Here is a 20549-nt window from a genome sequence, read left to right as displayed (position 1 = left end):
AGAGGTGTGTAAAGAGGACGTGTGACGTGTGTGTAGAGAGAGAGAGAGAGAGAGAGAGAGAGAGAGAGAGAGAGAGAGAGGTGGAGAGAGAGAACGTGTCACGTGTGACGTGTGTGTGTAGAGAGAGAGAGAGAGAGAGAGAGAGAGAGACGACAGCAATGCAGCACGGCTGTGTGTGTGTGTAGAGAGAGAGAGAGAGAGAGAGAGAGAGAGAGAGAGAGAGAGAGAGAGAGAGAGAGAGAGAGAGAGAGAGAGAGAGAGAGAGAGAGAGAGAGAGGCAAGTCAGTGGTCACTCACGCTAGAGTGCGCACTGCGAGGCTGGACGCGTGAGAACCTGTGCGCCGGCGTGACTTCGAAGATGCAGGCTGCTCGGCGCTCGCACAGAAACGCACAAAAACGGCAGCCACGTTTTTTTTAACGTGGATATTGCAGTTTTGGGGAAAAAAAAAAGTCAAAAAAGTCAAAAAAAAAAAAAACTCGTTTCAAAAACAACGAAACGTTTCGAAACGTTTCGTATGCCTCAGGGACAGCGAAACGCGTTTCATTGCTACTATGGGGGGGAAGAAGACTAGTACTCCTTTGCCTCCATATGTGAAACTCAGTGCTATGGACAGCCCACAGTCAGATAGTGGTAGGGCTGATATGGCCAAGATTCCGTATGCTTCAGCTTGTGGCAGTCTCATGTATGCCATGGTTGCTACTAGGCCGGACATTGCATTTGCAGTGGGAGTGGTTTCTAGATACATGGCCAACCCTGGCAAGAAGCATTGGGAAGCAGTGAAAGGTGTCATGAGATACCTGAAGGGCACACAGGATATGTGCATTTGCTTTGGCAAACAGGATGCATTAGTGCATGGTTACACGGATTCGGATTATGCCGGTCATCCAGATAACCGGAAGTCTACTACCGGTTATGTGTTTACATTCACAGGAGGTGCTGTGTCGTGGATATCCAGGATGCAGAAGTGCACTGCCTTATCTACTACAGAGGCCGAGTATATTGCAGCCACAGAGGCTTGCAAGGAGGCATTATGGCTATCTCGGTTAGTGGTTGATTTGGGTTATACAGGGGATATTCCATTGTTGCATTGTGACAGTCAGAGTGCCATCCAGTTGGCAAAGAACCCTGTCTTTCATGCAAAGACGAAGCATGTGGATGTGAAGTATCACTTTATCAGAGAGGTGATAGAGAACAAGCAAATTCAGCTTGTAAAGATTCATATGGATGACAACCCGGCTGATCTGTTGACAAAGAGTTTGCCTCTGGAGCGGTTTGCTCATTGCAGACACTTGATGGGCATTGGATGAGGCCAGTTTCAGCCTTGATATGGCCTTGTATATTATCATGTACATGCTGATTTTTTCTTTTCCTTCATTTAAGGGCACTTTGCCTTTAAGTGGAGGTTGTTGGGGTAAAGGCATAATGCCCACCCTTATAGTGTGTACAAGCCCATAAGTTATAGTACATAGTACACTTAGTACTTTTAATGTACTAAGTGCACTATGTGTACTAGTGCAATATACATGTGTGATAGGGGAGTCACACACTCTCATCTTGGTGAGTTGACTTATCCCCACAACTCTCTCTCTCTCCGTTGTTCTCTCTGTGTATGTCTCTGTCACATGCACTCTGCACTAAGTGCATGGTGACAAGATGGCTCATCATCAGAAGTGCAGCATTTGTACAGTTTTAGAACCCAGTAGGATGATATTTGTCGTACGCCGTGACCCCATTGTACATCCTCAGTCCAGGATAAGTCAGGCACGAGCTACGTAGGTCATTCCTCAGCCTTAGTGGGTCAGTCAGTCAGTCAAGTCCCTTAACCCACTTGGAGAGAATCATTCATGCATGTAGAGTCAGTAGAAGCCTTAGGGTTTGCATCAGAAAGCACTCTGCATCTTGCATAATATGCATACATATGCCTGTGCATCATTTAGAACATCCCCAAAGCCTTAGGGAATTTACTGGGATTTATCTGGTATTTTTCCCATATTTATTAGTATTTATTTATCATTATTTGCATTATTGGGCATTTATAAATATTAAGTTTATTAAATGACCAACCTCCAGTTAGTATAAATAGGCTTGCCTAGAGCCTCTTTGCTCATTCAGTCTTCATTGTGCTAAGAGCTCTCCTCTCTCTCTTGCTCTCAGCATAAGACTAATCCATGCCCTAGTGCCCATAAGCTTTCTTCTCCAGCCCTTGAGAACCATAGCTTCAGTCCAGCCCTAGGTGTTTGTCCTCAGCCCTCAATCAGCCTGTTTTCAGCACCAAAGCAGCCCTGATTCAGTCCCTTACAGTCCCCCATATTCAGCCCACAGTTCATCATAGTTCCACGCCTGAAAACCAGTAGCAAACAGCCTTCATACCTGCGTTTTGGTGCAGCCTTACAGCAGCCTACCTGCGTTTTGCTCCAGCCGTACAGTTCCAGCCCTACAGTCATCTGTTGCTGCTGCGTTTCAGTCCATCAACACTCCCACAGATCAGCGTTTCTGTCCACAGCAGAAGCCAGCCCTGAAGCAACAGTCCACAGCAGTTTCCAGCCTTGAAACAGTTGTTTGCATCAGTGTCCAGCCTTCTCTGCATCATCAGCACATTCAGCAGTCATCTGGTGAAGGTAACTCAGCATTCATATGTGTTTTCAGCATTCTAACAGTGTGTAGAACAGGCCACCTTCTTCTTCTTTGAGCCTCAGGTGTGCAGCCCTTCCTCATGCCCTTGGGAGGAGTGCATAGGCTCGAGATCAAGTCATTGAGGTGTTTCTACAGCAGTGTACAGATCAGCCATACTCCGATCCTCCGAGATCTTGCGTTTGGCTTATCTACAGTCCAAAGTCATTCTCTCTAAAGTAATAAAGCAAATACTATCTCGTTATCGGGATAGGGGGCCCTTCAGTGGGTAATTCGGGACCCAATCTGGTGTACAGTGTTCATATCTCTCTCTCTCATCTCTTTAAAGTTTGAAGTAAATGAAATGGATTGCTAAACTCACGAAACTCAGGATACAGAAGACGGTGTGAGCATATTGTGTGACAGGATCAACCAATACAAAGACTTCCGCTGCATATCACAGTCTCCCACATGAATCTCTAACCCTAATGTCCTCTCCCATTCAGTTTTTCCTCAGCCCATTATGATTCGCGGGGATCAGAGCATTCCTGGAATACCACTCAATTCCCACACTCAGGCCCAACGAACCATAAGAAAAGGAGCAGAGTGTGCGTCGATTTATGTCCGCTCTCTATCTAATGTAGTTCAGATAGCACCTGCATTGGAGTAGAGGATGACTAGTTTTTTGTCTCAATACAGCAACATTATGTTGCGAGACGACCTCCCACCCAGTAGACCCGAGGACCACTGCGTAGAGTTGGTTCCTAGTCGAGGGACTCCGAGCAAGTTCCCCTACCACCTTTCTAAGGCATTGGAGAGCGAGCTGGAGCAACAGTTATCGCAGCTACTCCGGGTTGGATTTATCCGGCCTTTCTCCTCCCCATTTGCCACTCCCATCCTGATTGTCCAAAAGAAGGATAAGACCGCATGCTTATGTGTGGATTACAGGGCACTAAATAAGCTAATAATAAAGAATAGATTCTGAAACCGAGGTGGGTGATATAATCTGCTTGACATGGACGGGAGCCAGACTGGTGCCACCCGTGTGTTAGCAGGAAGGTGTCGTATGGACGGGAGCCAAATTGGTGCCACCCGTGTATGACCTGGACTGTGTTCTATCCATGAGATTGTCACGCCATGGAAGAGCCAGTATTCGTGCCGTGTCTTGCCTATGGGATTGTCACTCCATAGGGAGGCTCGTCCCTGGAACTGTGTTTTACATATGGGACTGTCACTCCATAGGAAGACCAGGATTTACGTTTTATGTCGTGCCATTTTTGTACCCGACAGATATTTTGTACTTGTTTCATGAACGGGAGATATGTCCATGATACTATTTGCACATGCACTCATGTTCTGCATGTTTGAAACTGTTTTCGCATGACTTGTATTTTTGTGTTTGCCTGCTTGACGTGTCACTTATTGAGCGGGGACGCCTGCCAGTGAGTCGTGAAGTTTGCTCTGTCTTCTGACGAGTTTTGTTGCGTGTGAACAGGTGGTAAGTGTATTGCACATGTTGGTTTAATAGTTTATTTTCTAACCTTTTGTTTTATAAGGTTGTATGTTCACATTCACTTAAAAGTGGGCACCCACATAGGGGCCAAGGTGGGGAGCCACACTTAACTCGTGTGTGTGGGGGTGGGTGCATGGCCACCTACCCACACCACACCATGGAACTGGCCGCCCCCATGCAACCTTGGAGAGCCGGCCAGTTGAAGTCGTGCAACTCCCCCTCCAACACCTTAAAAAGATGGCGACCACCCTTCTGCAAAAGACACACACAATCGTGCGCTTCCATCTCCACCACCTCAACAGCCGGCGACTCTGTTCCTCCACGCCTCTTCAGGCTGCGCCACTTTTCCCCTTCAGACTGGCTGCTGAGCCACCCCATAGGCGGCTGTGTTCTGCATACTGGCGCCTCCTCCACTTCAGAGCTGCTGCGCCTCCTCCTCTCATCAGGCTGCGCTTCTGCAACCCCTTAGGCTGCTTCTGTCCTGCAGACGGCTGTACCCTCTGCTGTCGGCTGTACCCTCTACTGGTGACTGTGCTGGTTATCCAGTGGGCTGCCCACTACACAGCAGGCGGCTGCGCAGGCTGCAGCCAGGTGTTACACTTCTCAACAAGGCGGCTGCTTCATCTCTGTCCAGCAGGCTGCGCCTGTCTACTGGAGGCACCTCCATCTCCTCTCAACAAGGCGGCTGTGTGTGCGTCCCCAGTCAGGCAGCCATACAGGCTGCGTTGCCTACCACAGCAGGCGGCTGTGTGCTCATCTCCAGCAGCTGTGCTCCTACAGCTAGGCGGCGGGCGGCTGTGCTCTGCAAACAGGCGGCTACTTCTCCATCTCCAGCGGGCTGCTCAACCTATCCATAGGCGGCTACGCCTCCTCTTCCTCCACAGCAGGCAGCTGTGTCCTGCACAGCAGGTGGCTGTTCTCCTTGGTAGGCGGTTGTGCCTCCTTTACACAGGCAGCATCTCCTTTCTTCAGGAGGTTATACTTTTCCCCAGGCAGCTACTCCTCTCGACCTGCTGCTGCACCTTGGTGTCCCTCTCAAGTAACTGCACACAGACACCATGGGAATTGGTCTTCAATCTGCAATCTACAAGTAAGTGAATTTCAGATTTAAGTAAAGAACTTTGTGTTGTAAATCTGATAAAAGGTTCCCTCTCTACGGCTAACACCCGTTCGGTGCTGGGTAGTCCAAGCTTTTGGAGAACCACGGTCCAAAGGTGCCGAGATCGGGAGAGCGAGGCGTTAGTACGGGAGCGCCTGTTTGTGCGTGGTCCTGGAACACCAGTGGGGTGCTCTCCGCGGAGTCCAGTGAAGGCACAGGACCGTAGAGACTAGGACCATAGAGACTGGACCACTCAAGTGGTCGCTCTACTTTGAACATCTACTTCGAGCCCCTTGTTTGGTACTGTATTCATTAGTACATGGACAACATCTGGTTCTTTGAACCCATGGAGCATTGTATTTGTTAAATACTCCCAATAATATATCATATATTGAGGGGGGGGGTCGGCCCGTTCCGGCCCCAGTGCTGGTGTCCATCTATTTCATTTCATTTCATTTTGAATTCTAGTTGTTACTAAGTTGTCCATTTCAAATTGTGATATTAAGTTGTGCTATTATGCGTGTGGGTGTCCAACGGAGTCTATTCCCACTTGACGGGATTGGTTTCATCTGGGCTCTGTTGTGTCTCCACCTGCTCATTTCACTCCTCCTGCTCCATCTCCCACTGAGTAAAGGGATCTGCCGTCGCAGTCGCATCCTTGCAAAGCATTCGCAAGTTTGCGCTTACAAAGACAAGATCATTGGCCTTTTCTACACCAAGGTGGTTCCTCTTCTTTGATGCAATATGGCTGTGAAGAACTCCAAAGCTGCTCCAAACAAGAGGAGCTTACAGCTTGACTAAGAATGCGGATAGCCAAGTGTTGCAGCTCAGGCCCATCTGAACCATAGTCTTCCCACCACAAAGCAGCCCCAACCTTCAACCTATCCTCCTGTGCATCCACACAATCAAAAGCACCACGAAAGAACATGTATGTAGCAAGCTGGTCTCTGATTTTGCGCCTAATGCCTCCATCTGGCGCACTAGACGATCCAAGATACACCTCCAACCATCACTGACCTCTCTGTCACTCTCCTGTCTGTTACCCTGAAACTCAGGGTCCACCATATCTGCAGCTGCATGCATAGGAGTTCCACCTCGTCACACATAAGGAACGAATCTCCTCGTATCTGTCCTCATCGGGCTCTAACTCTTGCAACTTCTCAGCCTCGCCATTTGCAACAAAACCCACCACACATTCCGAGCCCATGAGCTCAATGCCATTTGCCCACTCTGCTGCAAGCACATTTGCACTCTTCCCTGTCCCTGAGGCATCATGTGAAGCAATAAAGTACATCTCGCCACAGGAATATGCAACGAGACCATGGATAGACCGCTTTCGTGTGTCACTCCATCCGCAATGAGTGACACTCCATTCTTTGCCCATAGCCGCTTTGTGTTCTTTGCAGCTTGCTCGACAAGGCACTTCTCCTTGTCGAGCAATGTGGTGTGCAGAGACTCCGATGATGGGGGGGGGTGTAGTTTGGACCATACTCCCCAATCCTCTTCACCATAGCCTTGAAGTACTTGGATCTGATTACAAAAAGAAACAAGTGAACTTTCAAGAATGAAACTTAGAAAAATCATGTCAAGAGGGAAGGGTCAAGGCTTACCTAGCAGTATGGAAAGCAATATGGTCATGGAAGAAGAAACGAGCCACAACTGTATCAACCTCTTCCTTCTTCTTAGGATCCCAACTTCCCTCAAGTGTACTCTGTCGCCGCGCGGGTGTGGGCATTGCAAAGGAACGTACACCATGTGGCCGTGTTGTAGATGTGGTAGATGCACCCCCTAACCCTGAAATAGACCTCTCAGGTGGTGTCACAAATGCTGCAGGATCCACAGCCACACGTGCCGGCCTTGCAGCCCTCAAAGCCTCATGCCCGGCAATGCGCTCAAGAAGCTCCCTTCTCTTCTCCGATGTGATTCCCCTGCAAAATCAAACCTTGTGCCCGGACTCATGCATAAGGTGTGCTCTCACTTTGTCTGACCCACTCGTCCGCCTATAGGGGCAAAGCTTGCAAGACCACGGGCGTGAACCTCCTCCACTTCCAGGGTGGTTGGCATTAACCTCTTCCCAGCATGACCAACCATTGGTTCTTCTATAGCACCACCACTACGTGTGGAGCCGAATGTTGCTTGTGAAGAAGATGCCATGAGAGAGAGAGAGAGAGAGAGAGAGAGAGAGAGAGCTGTATTAACGTAGAGAGAGAGGTGTATTAACTTCTACCAGAGGCCGAACTCGACCTATGAGACAAATCAATGTACAACTGTCAATGTCTTCTGGATGTCTAGAAAAAAAAAGGACAAAATGAACATGAAATAAAGTATGAAAATACTGAGCTAGTGGGGGGGTGTGATGGATGGAGCACTACTGCTAGAGGCTTAGTATGCAACCTATATGCGTAGGGTATACAAGAATGCAATGCAGATCTGTCTAGCTCCAACCAGTACCATAATGGGGGTGTAATATGTGATACATAGGCGATGGCGAGGCAAAAATACCTCGGAGCATGATCTCCGGGTGTGAGTGTAAGTGAGCTAGCCGCTCCTGGATATGGTGTTGATGTCGAGCCCGTATCTCTGTGATCTCCCTCTGATGTAGTCTGGGAGTCTGGTAGCTTGGTGCTCTCGGTCTCCGTCTGGCTCGGAGGTCTGCAACGCGTTGAAGTGTAACCCCCTCCTGTGTCAGGGTAGGCACTGGGATAGATCTCTGGAAGAAATCAGTGAGCTGGAGCTGTTGCCCCCCCCTCTCCCTGTGATATGAGCCCGTATCAGTCTCTCTGTGTGGTGCTGTGTCTCTAACAAGAACTGGCCAAATCTGCGCTGGTCTACTGACTCCATGATCTGGCGGAGTGAGGGATGTCCACTGAAGATGGTGGTGTATCTCTCTCTAATGACACCATATGCTCTACATCTGCATACATAATGTTCCTCACTCTCAACCTCCTCTTGGCATAGTCTGCATATCCTCTCTGCTCTGGGGATCTGTGCTGCCCTACCTGCCTCAATCTCAAGTTGGTGTGATGACACTCTGAGCTGGCCAATCGCCACTCGGGCATTGTGAGGCATGTACACATCCATGTATCCAGGTCTCTGTATGAATCCACCCGCTGAGATACGCATAAATTGATCTCTGTAGTATAGCATCTTTGACGGTAGAGGCTGACTGGGTGTAATCCAAGTCTCTTGAGTGTATCGCTGCCATAAATCCTGTCGAAGGACTCTGTTCCTCTCACTGTGAGAGAGCTGGATGTGGTGTGCATGTATATCATATTGGAAAGGTGGTAGGTGATCTATGTTGAGACCATGCTGAGTGAGCCACTGTATCATCTGTGAATACCATGATCTCCTATCTCCACTCTCTGCGAGCTGCCTGGATGCCTCAAAAGCTCTATGTGAGAGTCGATCTGATGGCATATCTCTGATCCTCTGTATGAAGCAGATCGTTTGGAAGAGGGCCTCTACTAGCATAGGAGTTGCAGCAAACTCCGTCCGGACAATGTCATGTGGGACGGAGGGTTTGCTGTGGATCATCCGTGAGAGCATGAGAATCTGAGGCCTCTCTATCTGAGACCATGTGGAGGTGGCGAGCCTAGGTGCCCATACTGCTGCAGCATACATCAAAGTAGGGGTGACTAGTGTGTCAAACAACCACCCCTTCATGCGGCGCTCCTGGAAGTGTGCCTGGTGACACTGTCTCTCTAGCATGGCGAGAGCTGCATACCCTCGTGTGAGTCTATCCCTGGTTGCCTGTGCCATAGTAAATCTTCCTGGCGGAGTCGTAAATGTAATCCCCAGGTACACATATGAGTCTACTACCTCTACCTGTCCTCCTGCTAGTGTGAAGATGGCCTGTTGTCGAACCGGCCCTGAGGTGTGGAAAATCATGGCCTTGGTTTTCCCAAGGTTCACTGTAAGCCCCCTCTGTGTGCAGAAGTCATGGAGTGCATGGAGATGGTGCTGTAGTCCCATCCGCGACTCAGAGACCAAAATAATATCATCTGCATATAGCATAATGTGGACCGATGGAGGCAGACGCGCTCGCTGAAGCTCCCGCTATCCCCCCCTGCTCGCGCTACCTGCACACCCCTTCCCCCCTTACCTCCCTCGCGCCCTCTCCCTCCCGCCTGCCACCGCCTATGCGCCCCCCCTTCGCCTGGCCATCTTGCGCTGAAGCGCCCCCTTCTCCTCGCCTTCGCGCCCCCCCTCCCCTCTTCAGCTTCCCGTCCCCCCCTTCGCCAGCCCTCTCATTCCCCCCGCTCTTCCTTCGCGCTGCTTCCGCCCTCCCCCCTAGGGGTTTTCTCTTCGCCACCTTACCCCTCCCTCCCCGTCTTTGTGGTTTTTTCGGCCCCCTGGGGTTTTTCCCATTTTTTACCTTCCGCCTTCCCCCTCCGCCCTTCGTGTGCAGCTCGGTTCTTGCAGGTCTCTCCGCATTCGCTCCGCCTTCGCCATAGCTTCAGACTCTGATGGAGGCTCCTCCCGCCCCACCTCAGAGGGACTCTTCCGCAGCCCCCTCGCTCGCCCCTGAGGATACCCCCATCAAGCTTTCTCTTTCGCCAGAAGAGGAAGCGAGCCTCGCCGCAGAGGTGGAACGCCTCCAGGCACATTCCACCATCTGCCGTATAGTCGGCACTCGCCCCAGTAGAGGGGAGATCCAGGATCTTCTCCAGGCCCGCCTGCTTGCAGATGTGGGCAAGATCCTGGACGTTCAACTACTGGGCCGTGGACACTACGAGATCGAGTTCGAGACAACCCAGAGCGTGGCCCAGGTCCTTGCCATGAGTCCCCTTGACATCAGGGGCGCTCGGGCATTCTTCAGACCTTGGCAGCATGGCTTTGACCCAGCAGCGGCCGAGCAGGGAGAGCGCCTTTTCCATGTTACAGTTTGCTTCCCTGGACTCCGTCGCGAGTACCTTCCGCTCCTTTCGAGGCTAGGAGCAGTGGTGGGCTCGGTGCTCGAGACTGCCCCCACAGCAGCTTCAGTGGTGGCTAGAGCAGCTGGGCTACCTTCGGTCAGAGTTTTGGTTCCTGACATCTCCTCCCTTCCGAAGGTCATTCAATTACCTAGGATAGGGGGGGATGGATTGATCAAAGAGTGGAGTTCTCGGGGCTCCCGAACCAGTGCTTTATATGCAGGCAGGAGACCTCGACCTTCACCGCAGCAGCAGGCCCCTGATGGCCCGCCCACAGATGCGGCTCGGCAGGCAGCCTCCGGGACACCTGCTCTGCCCACAGAGACCTCGGAGTGGCAGCCTGGACAGGGGCGCCGTCGAGGGAGACAACCACAACAGCACGCCCAGAGACCGATGCAGCAGCAGCCACAGTCTCAGCATCACTGGGTTCTCGTGGGGAACAGCTTTGCTCCCCTCCAGGAGCGCCGACTGAGGACCAGGAGATGCCAGCACCCCCTCCTTCGCCCCCACCCCCCCTCCCCCGTCCCCTTCCTTCCGCCTCGCTTCCACCTTCGCCTCCTCCCGTCCCCGCTCCGGTTTCGGCAGCGGCTCCTTCTCCACCCCCTTCTCCCCCCCCTCCTCCCCCCCCCACCCGCCTCAGCTCCCCGGGAGGCCCTGGCAGTCCCCTGGCGCTCACCTGCAGTCCGGAGGGCCCTGAGCACCGACCTTGCTCGAGCACCGCAGAGGAGACTTACCATGCCGATTCGGGCTTCACGGATATCATCTATCTGCAGTCGGCTGAGTCGTCTCGGCACTAGATAGCGCTCGGAGGCTTTTGATTACTCCTTCACGGCTTTTTGGAGCAGAGGGCCCCCATGAGCCAGCACCCATCAGAGTGCATGTAGTGATACCTCCCGCCCGCGGGGAGGAGGCACTTGATTCAGCAGTGGCCTTCTCGTTCCCTCTCTGTGGCCCATGCGACCGGGAGTGGACTCTGGAGCTCGCTCTTAGCACTTTGAAGACTTAGGCAGTTGAGTTTTCTCACCATGTGAGCGATCTGGAGGTGACAGATGTGATAGGCCGACTATGGGAGTTGGCTCATTTTTTCTTGGATCTCGGGAGTGTGGATGCCTCAGGGATTCGCCATTTGGTCGTTCGCATAGTGGCAGACTTAGCACGCGACCCTGGATATGTATGCATACACGAGGTTGCTCTGTCTGAGCGGGAGGCAGTCGCCATGGGACACAACCACTGGCGCCTGATCCGTGATTCTTGCAGCACACCGGGTGGGCAGATTCATAGCCGCTCGGATGGGGACTATTCTCCATCCAAGCCGCTAGCGAAGGCCCGCCGTACGGCTGAGACAGCATCCACCTCAGCAGGTCACCCATGAGGATCATCTCATGGAATGTACAGGGCCCTGGCGGAGCACATTATATACGTTATCGTGGTTGCTTGAGGCAGGAGCTTCAGAGATGCTTGGTTGGGGGCAGTATTGATATTTTGATGATGCAGGAGCACCACTTGGGTGAGAGCAGGATCCGGAGATATGGGTCGGTGATACCTGGTAGATGGGACACCTTTTGGTCTGCAGGGTTTGGCCCTTTGGGTGGGCAGGGAGGAGTATGCATGGTCATTGCGGATGTATGGCAGCAGGCCATTGTGGATCGCGGGATCATTGTGCTTGGTAGAGCACAGTATGTCATTTTGAGGACGCATGATGAGCTCTTTGGCGTGCTCAATGTCTATGCGTCCAACCATGCTAGTGCCAGAGCAGAGTTCTGGACCCAGGTTACGGATGCATTGCCAGAGGCCGCACATTGGTGTGTCGGGGGAGACTTCAACATGCTTGAGGACCCGGTCGATAGGGTGGGAGGCAGTCATGTTACAGTGCATGGCACGGAGCTTGCAGCTTGGGAGCGATTTTGCATGTCACTGAGGATCACTGATGCATGGCAGCATGGGGCCTTCTCCCGCTCTCAAGACAGTCTTAGTTTCTCTCGGTCGGATCGCCGGCAGGGAGGGACTAATCTATCACGGATTGATCGCTTCTATGTGGGCGACAGGTTAGGGGAGCGAGGGGCTCCGTTGGCATTCTCGTTGGCACCACTTTTTCAGACCATGCGCCAGTTCTTTTGACACTTGAGGAGAGGACACGGGAGACCAGCTTGCAGTTGAGGATCCCAGAGAGGGTTCTTACATATCCCGGTCTCGCTGAGGACATTGAGAGGATATGGCATGATAGTCAGAGCTCCGACCAGGATGCAGCAGGCTAGTGTGCCCAGGGACTCATCGAGCTTAGCTCTTTTCTGCACGCTGCACGCTGCAGCCTTGACACGGCTGGGAGAGACTCGCGAGCGGGAGCATCGGCTGAGACGCAGCCTTGCTTCGCTTCAGCGCCTTCAGGAGCAGCAGCCTGCATGTGAGTGGGTGGCGTCCCAGCTGAGCCAGGCACGCCAGGAGGTTAGAGAGGCAAAGGAGGAGAGACATGAGTTTTACTATCGTCGCCAGGTCTCTCAATGGACGCAGCTCGGTGATAGAGTGACTGGGGAGTTTTTTGAGATTACTGGACCCTGCCATGCTCGAGCAGGAGTCCGCCAGCTTGGGAGGCCGGACGGATCGGTAGCTACTGAGCCCGAGGAGATCAGAGCCATTGCCACTGGGTTCTATGGAGACCTGCTTTCAGCGGAGCCAGCCACTGAGGCTCGGGATGCTTGCAGACAGACTGTGTGGGCCCATGTGCAGAGGAGGGTCACAGATCGTATGCGTACAATTTTGGGTGAGTCTCTTTCAGAGGTTGAGCTTGCAGAGGCCTTGAGGGTCCTCCCGCGCCATAGTTGCCCATGGGAGGACGGATTGACGCCTGCCTTTTTTATGCGCTATTGGGACCTTTTGGGGCCAGGCCTCCGCAAGGGCTTTCAGTATGTTTTGGACACTGGGGTGATGCCACAGAGCTTTTCAGAGGGCTTGATCTTTCTTATCCCCAAGGGGGAGGGAGTATCAGATGATATTCGGCATTGGAGACCTATTACGATCCTCAATACTGTTTACAAGGTCTTAGCAAAGGCCTTGAGTTTGAGGATCCAGCCCTTCCTGGGGGAGTTGATTCATGCTACCCAGACAGGATTCGTCAAGGAGCGTAGTATCCTTGACAACATTTTCACCTTCTGGGAGGCGACGGCCCAAGCTAGATTTCTTGGTGAGGACTTGGTCGTGATGCTTCTCGATTTTGAGAAGGCATACGATAGAGTCGATTGGGGTTTCTTAGAGGGCACTATTCTTTGCCTGGGCTTTGAGCCAGGTTGGATTCGAGGGGTGGCGGCTTTGTATTCCACAGCTCGTAGCCAGGCGATGATTGTAGGAGGACGGGGGCCGAGTTTTGAGCTAACCAGATCAGTCCGTCAGGGGTGTCCTCTCGCCCTGTTTCTTTTTCTCTTCTTTGCTGAGGCTATGAGCATGTATTTGATGGCAGAGGAGGTTGGTTTGAGAGGACTCCAGCTCCCAGTCCGGGGGGAGGACCTGCTCGATGCTGAGTTTGCTGATGACACGGGCTTATTTTTGCATGGCCAGGAGGCCAATCTTCATCGGGCAGAGCAGTCGCTCCAGGTTTTTAGTGCAGCTTCGAGAGCATTGATCAATTGGCGCAAGACAGTGGCCTTTTGGATCAGTAGCGCTCCCACTCCGGCATGGAGCCCAGACCCGGGTTTTAGATGGATTCCTCCTGGCACAGCAGTGTGATATTTGGGATGCCAGATTGGACTAGATTTGTCACCTGAGCAGCAGATTGTCCCGCTTCTTCTGAGCATTCGGAAGAAGCTTTTGTATTGGAATACAGCTCGGCTATCCTTGGCTGGGAGGGTGGTGGTGGCAAATCAGGTGCTTTTAGCGACCATGTGGTACATTACGTCTTGCTGGATCTTCTCGAGCTCTTGCATCAGCCAGGTACAGAGGCTGATCAGGAACTTTCTTTGGTCTGGGCGGGATGGTGAGACAGCCCGGGCAAAGGTTGCTTGGGCAGTTATTACACTTCCGCTGGCCCAGGGAGGCTTGGGCATTATAGATCCAGTTGATCAGAGTAGAGCCTTATTGGGGAAGCTTATTGTTCGGGGCTGCTTCTAGGCGCTGAGCCTTGGAAAGAGCTTCTTTTGCAGCGGCTGCAGGCTCGGGCTCCCCCAGCAGGGGGCACTTGGGCACCAGAGATACGATGGATCTTCATAGAGATGAGGAGGACAGGCCTCAGTAGAGGATGGGAGGACAGATTTGCCTTGAGCATCCTGAGAGCTTGGGAGTCGCTGAGACCGGGGCTTTCTCAGACACCCCCTTCTTGTGTTGAGGAGTGGGCCAGACAGCCGCTCATCTGGAGCCCAGCGGTTCGCACAAAGCAGGGTCATATGCTGGGTTCTCGGCCTCGTCTAGCCTAGGGACCATTGGCGGCAAGCCCAGCACGTAGTTTTGGAGATTGGCAGGCCTTCTGCAGCCTCCCAGAGGAGATCCAGGTGGAGAGGCTGAGTCACTTCAGAGGGGGGTTGATTATGAGGGATGACATTCAGGAGGCACTCACTGGGGAGTGGTTCACGCCTCTCGAGCTAGTGGCCCCACGGTGGATGGGAGCCTTTACACAGTTGGAGATCTTTCCAATATCCTTTAAAAGATTGTTCAAACAATGTGCCATACAATATGACACAGTCATGTGTGGATACATGTCCTCAATAATAGCTCCAGCTGCCCTATTTGCAGCCTCGCCATTTGCAACAAAACCCACCACACATTCCGAGCCCTTGAGCTCAATGCCATTTGCCCACTCTGCTGCAAGCACATTTGCACTCTTCCCTGTCCCTGAGGCATCATGTGAAGCAATAAAGTACATCTCGCCACACGAATATGCAACGAGACCATGGATAGACCGCTTTCGTGTGTCACTCCATCCGCAATGAGTGACACTCCATTCTTTGCCCATAGCCGCTTTGTGTTCTTTGCAGCTTGCTCGACAAGGCGCTTCTCCTTGTCGAGCAATGTGGTGTGCAGAGACTCCGATGATGGGGGGGTGTAGTTTGGACCATACTCCCCAATCCTCTTCACCATAGTCTTGAAGTACTTGGATCTGATTACAAAAAGAAACAAGTGAACTTTCAAGAATGAAACTTAGAAAAATCATGTCAAGAGGGAAGGGTCAAGGCTTACCTAGCAGTATGGAAAGCAATATGGTCATGGAAGAAGAAATGAGCCACAACTGTATCAACCTCTTCCTTCTTCTTAGGATCCCAACTTCCCTCAAGTGTACTCTGTCGCCGCGCGGGTGTGGGCATTGCAAAGGAACGTACACCATGTGGCCGTGTTGTAGATGTGGTAGATGCACCCCCTAACCCTGAAACAGACCTCTCAGGTGGTGTCACAAATGCTGCAGGATCCACAGCCACACGTGCCGGCCTTGCAGCCCTCAAAGCCTCATGCCCGGCAATGCGCTCAAGAAGCTCCCTTCTCTTCTCCGATGTGATTCCCCTGCAAAATCAAACCTTGTGCCCGGACTCATGCATAAGGTGTGCTCTCACTTTGTCTGACCCACTCGTCCGCCTATAGGGGCAAAGCTTGCAAGACCACGGGCGTGAACCTCCTCCACTTCTAGGGTGGTTGGCATTAACCTCTTCCCAGCATGACCAACCATTGGTTCTTCTATAGCACCACCACGACGTGCGGAGCCGAATGTTGCTTGTGAAGAAGATGCCATGAGAGAGAGAGAGAGAGAGAGAGAGAGAGAGAGAGCTGTATTAACGTAGAGAGAGAGGTGTATTAACGTCTACCAGAGGCCGAACTCGACCTATGAGACAAATCAATGTACAACTGTCAATGTCTTCTGGATGTCTAGAAAAAAAAAGGACAAAATGAACATGGAATAAAGTATGAAAATACTGAGCTAGTGGTGGGGTGTGATGGATGGAGCACTACTGCTAGAGGCTCAGTATGCAACCTATATGCGTAGGGTATACAAGAATGCAATGCAGATCTATCTAGCTCCAACCAGTACCATAATGGGGGTGTAATATGTGATACATAGGCGATGGCGAGGCAAAAATACCTCGGAGCATGGCTCATAATCCAAGCCTAACCCTGATAGGCAGCAGATAAACAGCTAGATTAGGGCTCATGGCAGGGCCAAACAAGCACGGAAGATAGTCCAGAGGACAAGGACCCCGTCGGCTAGTTTTTGGAGTGCTTTTGGAGGAGGTCGCAGCATATAGAATTATTTGGGATTTTCTGCTGGCCGACCAGCAGTTGGCCAGCTTCTTGGGCATGTTTGGGGCCTATAAAAGGCTAAGCCCAGCATCCATTTGATTCATCTCACTCCTTTATGGAGTAGATCATAGAATAGGCTTTTGTTACTCTCTTTTAGGAAGGCCAAAGGCCAGTCATTGTACCTTTTTTGTACTTTATGAATATAGTGAAAATACAGCCATCTCTCTCTCTCTCTCTCTCTCTCTCTCTGCCTATGCTGATTGTTCTTGCATTAGGTGTTCCTATGCAGGGCTAAGGGCTGAGAGAAGACTCCCAGAGCTTCCGCATGTGACATTGGTATCAGAGCTTCAGGTTGATTCTAAGATATTGTTGTTGTCCACGTCCCACCCACCCTTACTGCATCGTGCATGGATGAAACCATCGCCCTGGCCTTTGATCTTTTATTGGTGTGGTCTTCAGGCAACATTGTATCAGCATCAGGCTCAGCTATGCGAAGTGCTGTTGGTATCTCAAAAGATGTGCATAGTTTCAAGGAGAGAACCGCAGCATGTGTCAAGACCCCTAGAAGCTGGTTGGTGTCAGGCAAACCCAAGTGGAGGGTTTCATGAGACTCAATAGTTGGTAGCTAGTTGGGGCTGTCCCATAAGCTTTTATGGAGCACTCCAAGGGATGAAGTTCATCCAAGGGGTGCCGGGATCAGTTTTCAAGAAGAAGGATTCATGTTTGTGTTTAGGGACAGGGCAAGAAGGCAAGGGGACCAAGTGGAACAGATGCACATATTTGTACATCAGATTTGGAGTGGATTCAGAGACCTAAGGCAAGGTTTTCAGTGAAAAGGTTGCGAGGTAGGGAAGGATGAGAGGTAAGGGAGACCATATGTGGAGATAGGGGATGATGACAGCCATCCAAGGTTAGAAGTTGGAATCCCGTCATCAAGTTTAGCAGGAGGGGATGTCATGTGCACACATCATGTACATGACTCATAATCCAAGGCCAACCCTGATAGGCAGCAGATAAACAACTAGATTAGGGCTCATGCCAGGGCCAGACAAACACAAAAGCTAGTGTGAGAGGACAAGGACCCTGTCGGCCAGTTTTTGGAGTGCTTCTAGAGCAGGTTGGCAACATATAAAATTATTTGGGATTTTCTGTTCGCCGACCAGCAGTCGACCAGCTTCTTGGGCATGTTTGGGTCCTATAAAAGGCTAAGCCCAGCATCTATTTGATTCATCTCACTCCTTTATGAAGTAGATCATAGAATAGGCTTTTGTTACTCTCTTTCGGGAAGGCCAAAGGCCATAGTCATTGTACCTTTTTTGTACTTAATGAATATATTGAAAATACAGCCATCTCCCTCCCTCCCTCTCTCTCTCTCTCTCTCTCTCTTCCTTGTCTATGCTGATTGTTCTTGCATTAGGTGTTCCCATGCAGCGCTAAGGGCTGAAAGAAGACTCCGAAAGCTTCCGCATGTGACGTTGGTATCAAAGCTTCAGGCTGATTCTAAGATATTGCTGTTGTCTACATCCCACCCACCCTTACTGCATCACGCATGGATGAAAGCATTGCCCGGGTCTTGATCTTTTGGTGATGTGGTGACCGGGCAACATTGTATCAGCATCAAGCTCAGCTATGCTAAGTGCTGTTGGTGTCCCAAAAGAAGTGCACAGTTCCAAGGAGAGAAACACAGCATGTGTAAGACCCCTAGAAGCTGGTTGGTGTCATGCAAACCCAAGGGGAGGGTTTCATGAGAGTTGGTAGCGAGTTGGGGCTGCCCCAAAAGCTTTTGTGGAGCACTCCAAGGGATGAAGTTCATCCAAGGGGTGGAGCCAAGGGTGCCGGGATCAGTAGAACAAGGATTCATGTTTGTGTTCAAGGACAAGTCAAGAAGGCAAGGAGACAAAGTGGAACAGCTGCACAAATCTCTACATCAGATTTGGAGTGGATGGAGAGACCTAAGGCAAGGTTTTCAGTGAAAAGGTTGCGAGGAAGGGAAGGATGACACGTATGGGAGACCATATGTGGAGACAAGGGATGATGACAGTCATCCAGTGTCAGAATCCCGTCATCGAGTTAGCAAGAGGGGATGTCATGTGCATTGTGCACACATGTACATGGCTCATAATCCAAGGCTAACCCTGATAGGCAGCAGATAAACAGCTAGATTAGGGTTCATGCGAGGACCAGACAAGCACCAAAGATAGTCCAGAGGACAAGGACCCTGTCGGCCAGTTTTTGGAGTGCTTCTAGAGCAGGTCGGCAGCATATAGAATTATATGTGAAGATGGATAATGAGGCGGTTACAAACCGGGCCAGGGAGATGTTCGCCAAGCAGTTCTGATGTGTTTCAGCTTCATCTGGTCCGGATGACATTTTCGTGAGGCGCACTTATGTAATTGGAGGATTAACTTTGGGGAAAATTTGGATGATTAATGTTGTGTGCTCCTGAAGGAGTTCACTCGTGTTGATTATTAGTGTGGCTTGTCCAGTTTTTGGGAGGCATTAACAAATCCTTGTATAATTTTGCAGATATGTCCTGCCCAAGCCATAACTATTGAAGCAGAGGAACGTGAAGATGGGAGCCGTCGAACCACAAGGTATGTCCTCACAATATATAACATGAGAGTGCCTGGTCTTGTCAAGTAAATGAATATTGTAAAGCTCATGTTTGATGATTTGCAGGTATGATATCGATATGACAAAGTGCATATATTGTGGGTTCTGTCAAGAAGCCTGCCCAGTTGATGCTATAGTTGAAGGGCCAAATTTTGAGTTTGCAACAGAAACGCATGAGGTCTCTCTCTCTCTCTCTCTCTCTCTGGTTTTGCCTTTTGATCTCCTAGGCCATATCTGGCCTTTATGGACGTTAATACAATCATCATCATCATCTCTCTCTCTCTCTCTCTCTCTCTCTCTCATGTGAAGAATTTGGTCACTTAACATTATACATGCTACGTTTTCCCAGGAACTTCTATATGACAAGGAGAAACTGCTTGAGAATGGGGATAGATGGGAGACTGAAATTGCAGAGAATCTGCGAGCTGAAAGCGTGTATAGATAAGCATACTTTGCGAACGTATAATAATGAAGGCAGGAAGCCACATACTGTCCCTTTACTGCAGCTACATGATACGACCTCTAGGGTCTGTATCATACGGAAGCCTTTATGACAGTGCGATATTGGTCTAGTGCTCATGCTTCTTAAGTGCCTGATGTGGTGCTGCTGAATAATCCTGTTGATATTTTGAGATAATCATCACAAAAGTGTTGCATCTTGGATGTTGGCGAAAAGTTTAGCATTGTCCAGTGTCGTCATCCTCCACATGAGGGATTGATGTTTGGTTCTTTGGATCCGGCCTGTATTTAAACTGCTTCAAATCTACGTGTATTTTTTAGTATGCTTACGTGAAAATAATGACGGTTAAATCAAAGTCTAAATTGTCGTGAATCCCAAATCCATCTTCACTGCTCATAGGTTCTTTCCTTCTATTTATGTGGTTACCTATTTATAAAATGCATGGATTCAGATGGATGCTGTGTAAGGTTGAAATGGTTGGCTGCCAACATTAGAGGTTACTTAAATGTATGATTTGTATATTGCTTGGTCTCTTTCAAGAAATGGATAGCATATTGCAGGATTTGGGCTGTTATTGGCTTGCAAATGTAGTTGAGGGCTTTTACATTGTTGACTTTGATAAGTGGTGGAAATGTTTGATAAACAAGTGAGATTGATAGGTAATGGCTAATGGGTGATGGTGGAAAGTGTGTAAAGGCCTTGGATAGGTTCTAGAAGGTAAATTGTTGCAATCCTATTAGAATAAATATCAAAGAGAATTTCTTCATACTATGATTCGATTTGCAAAGGCAGCTCTCCCTAAGGTTTGTTATGTTTGGAATAATGTTTTTTTTTGCGAGGTTATATTTTAGAGAGAATTTGACAGACCACATACCAACTGGCATGTGGGAGAAAGGGGCGAGTATTGAACCTTGACCGTCGCGGTGTAGGGCAAGAACCCGTACCGCTGCTAGGCTCTCTCCCCCACCTCTATGTTTGGAAGAATGTTGCTTTAGCGATGATGAGTTTACATTGTCATATTTTCTCACACAAAAGGTTTATAAGGGAGAGCTCTAGATATTCCATTCCAAAGCCTCTTTCAGGAGATTGATTAGCAACATCAAGACACTTTAATTAGTATTTGCTATTGG

General features: G+C 50.3%; 1 protein-coding gene across 1 annotated transcript in view; it reads left to right on the top strand.

The window, feature by feature from the left end:
* LOC147635397 (uncharacterized) overlaps nt 1-19774 on the top strand; it is a 41171-nt gene extending 21397 nt beyond the window's left edge. The window contains exons 5-7 of the mRNA XM_086802667.1: nt 18873-18940; nt 19026-19137; nt 19309-19774. Coding sequence (XP_086658793.1) covers nt 18873-18940; nt 19026-19137; nt 19309-19404 — 276 coding nt within the window. The 3' untranslated portion in view covers nt 19405-19774. The remainder of the gene's footprint in view (nt 1-18872; nt 18941-19025; nt 19138-19308) is intronic.
* Nucleotides 19775-20549: the final 775 nt, after the last annotated feature.

Source organism: Cibotium barometz, chromosome 9, assembly GCF_041138505.1.
Source record: "Cibotium barometz isolate CiBa-2024 chromosome 9, ASM4113850v1, whole genome shotgun sequence".
Lineage (NCBI taxonomy): Eukaryota > Viridiplantae > Streptophyta > Polypodiopsida > Cyatheales > Cibotiaceae > Cibotium > Cibotium barometz.
This window is presented reverse-complemented; position numbering and strand designations above follow the sequence as displayed.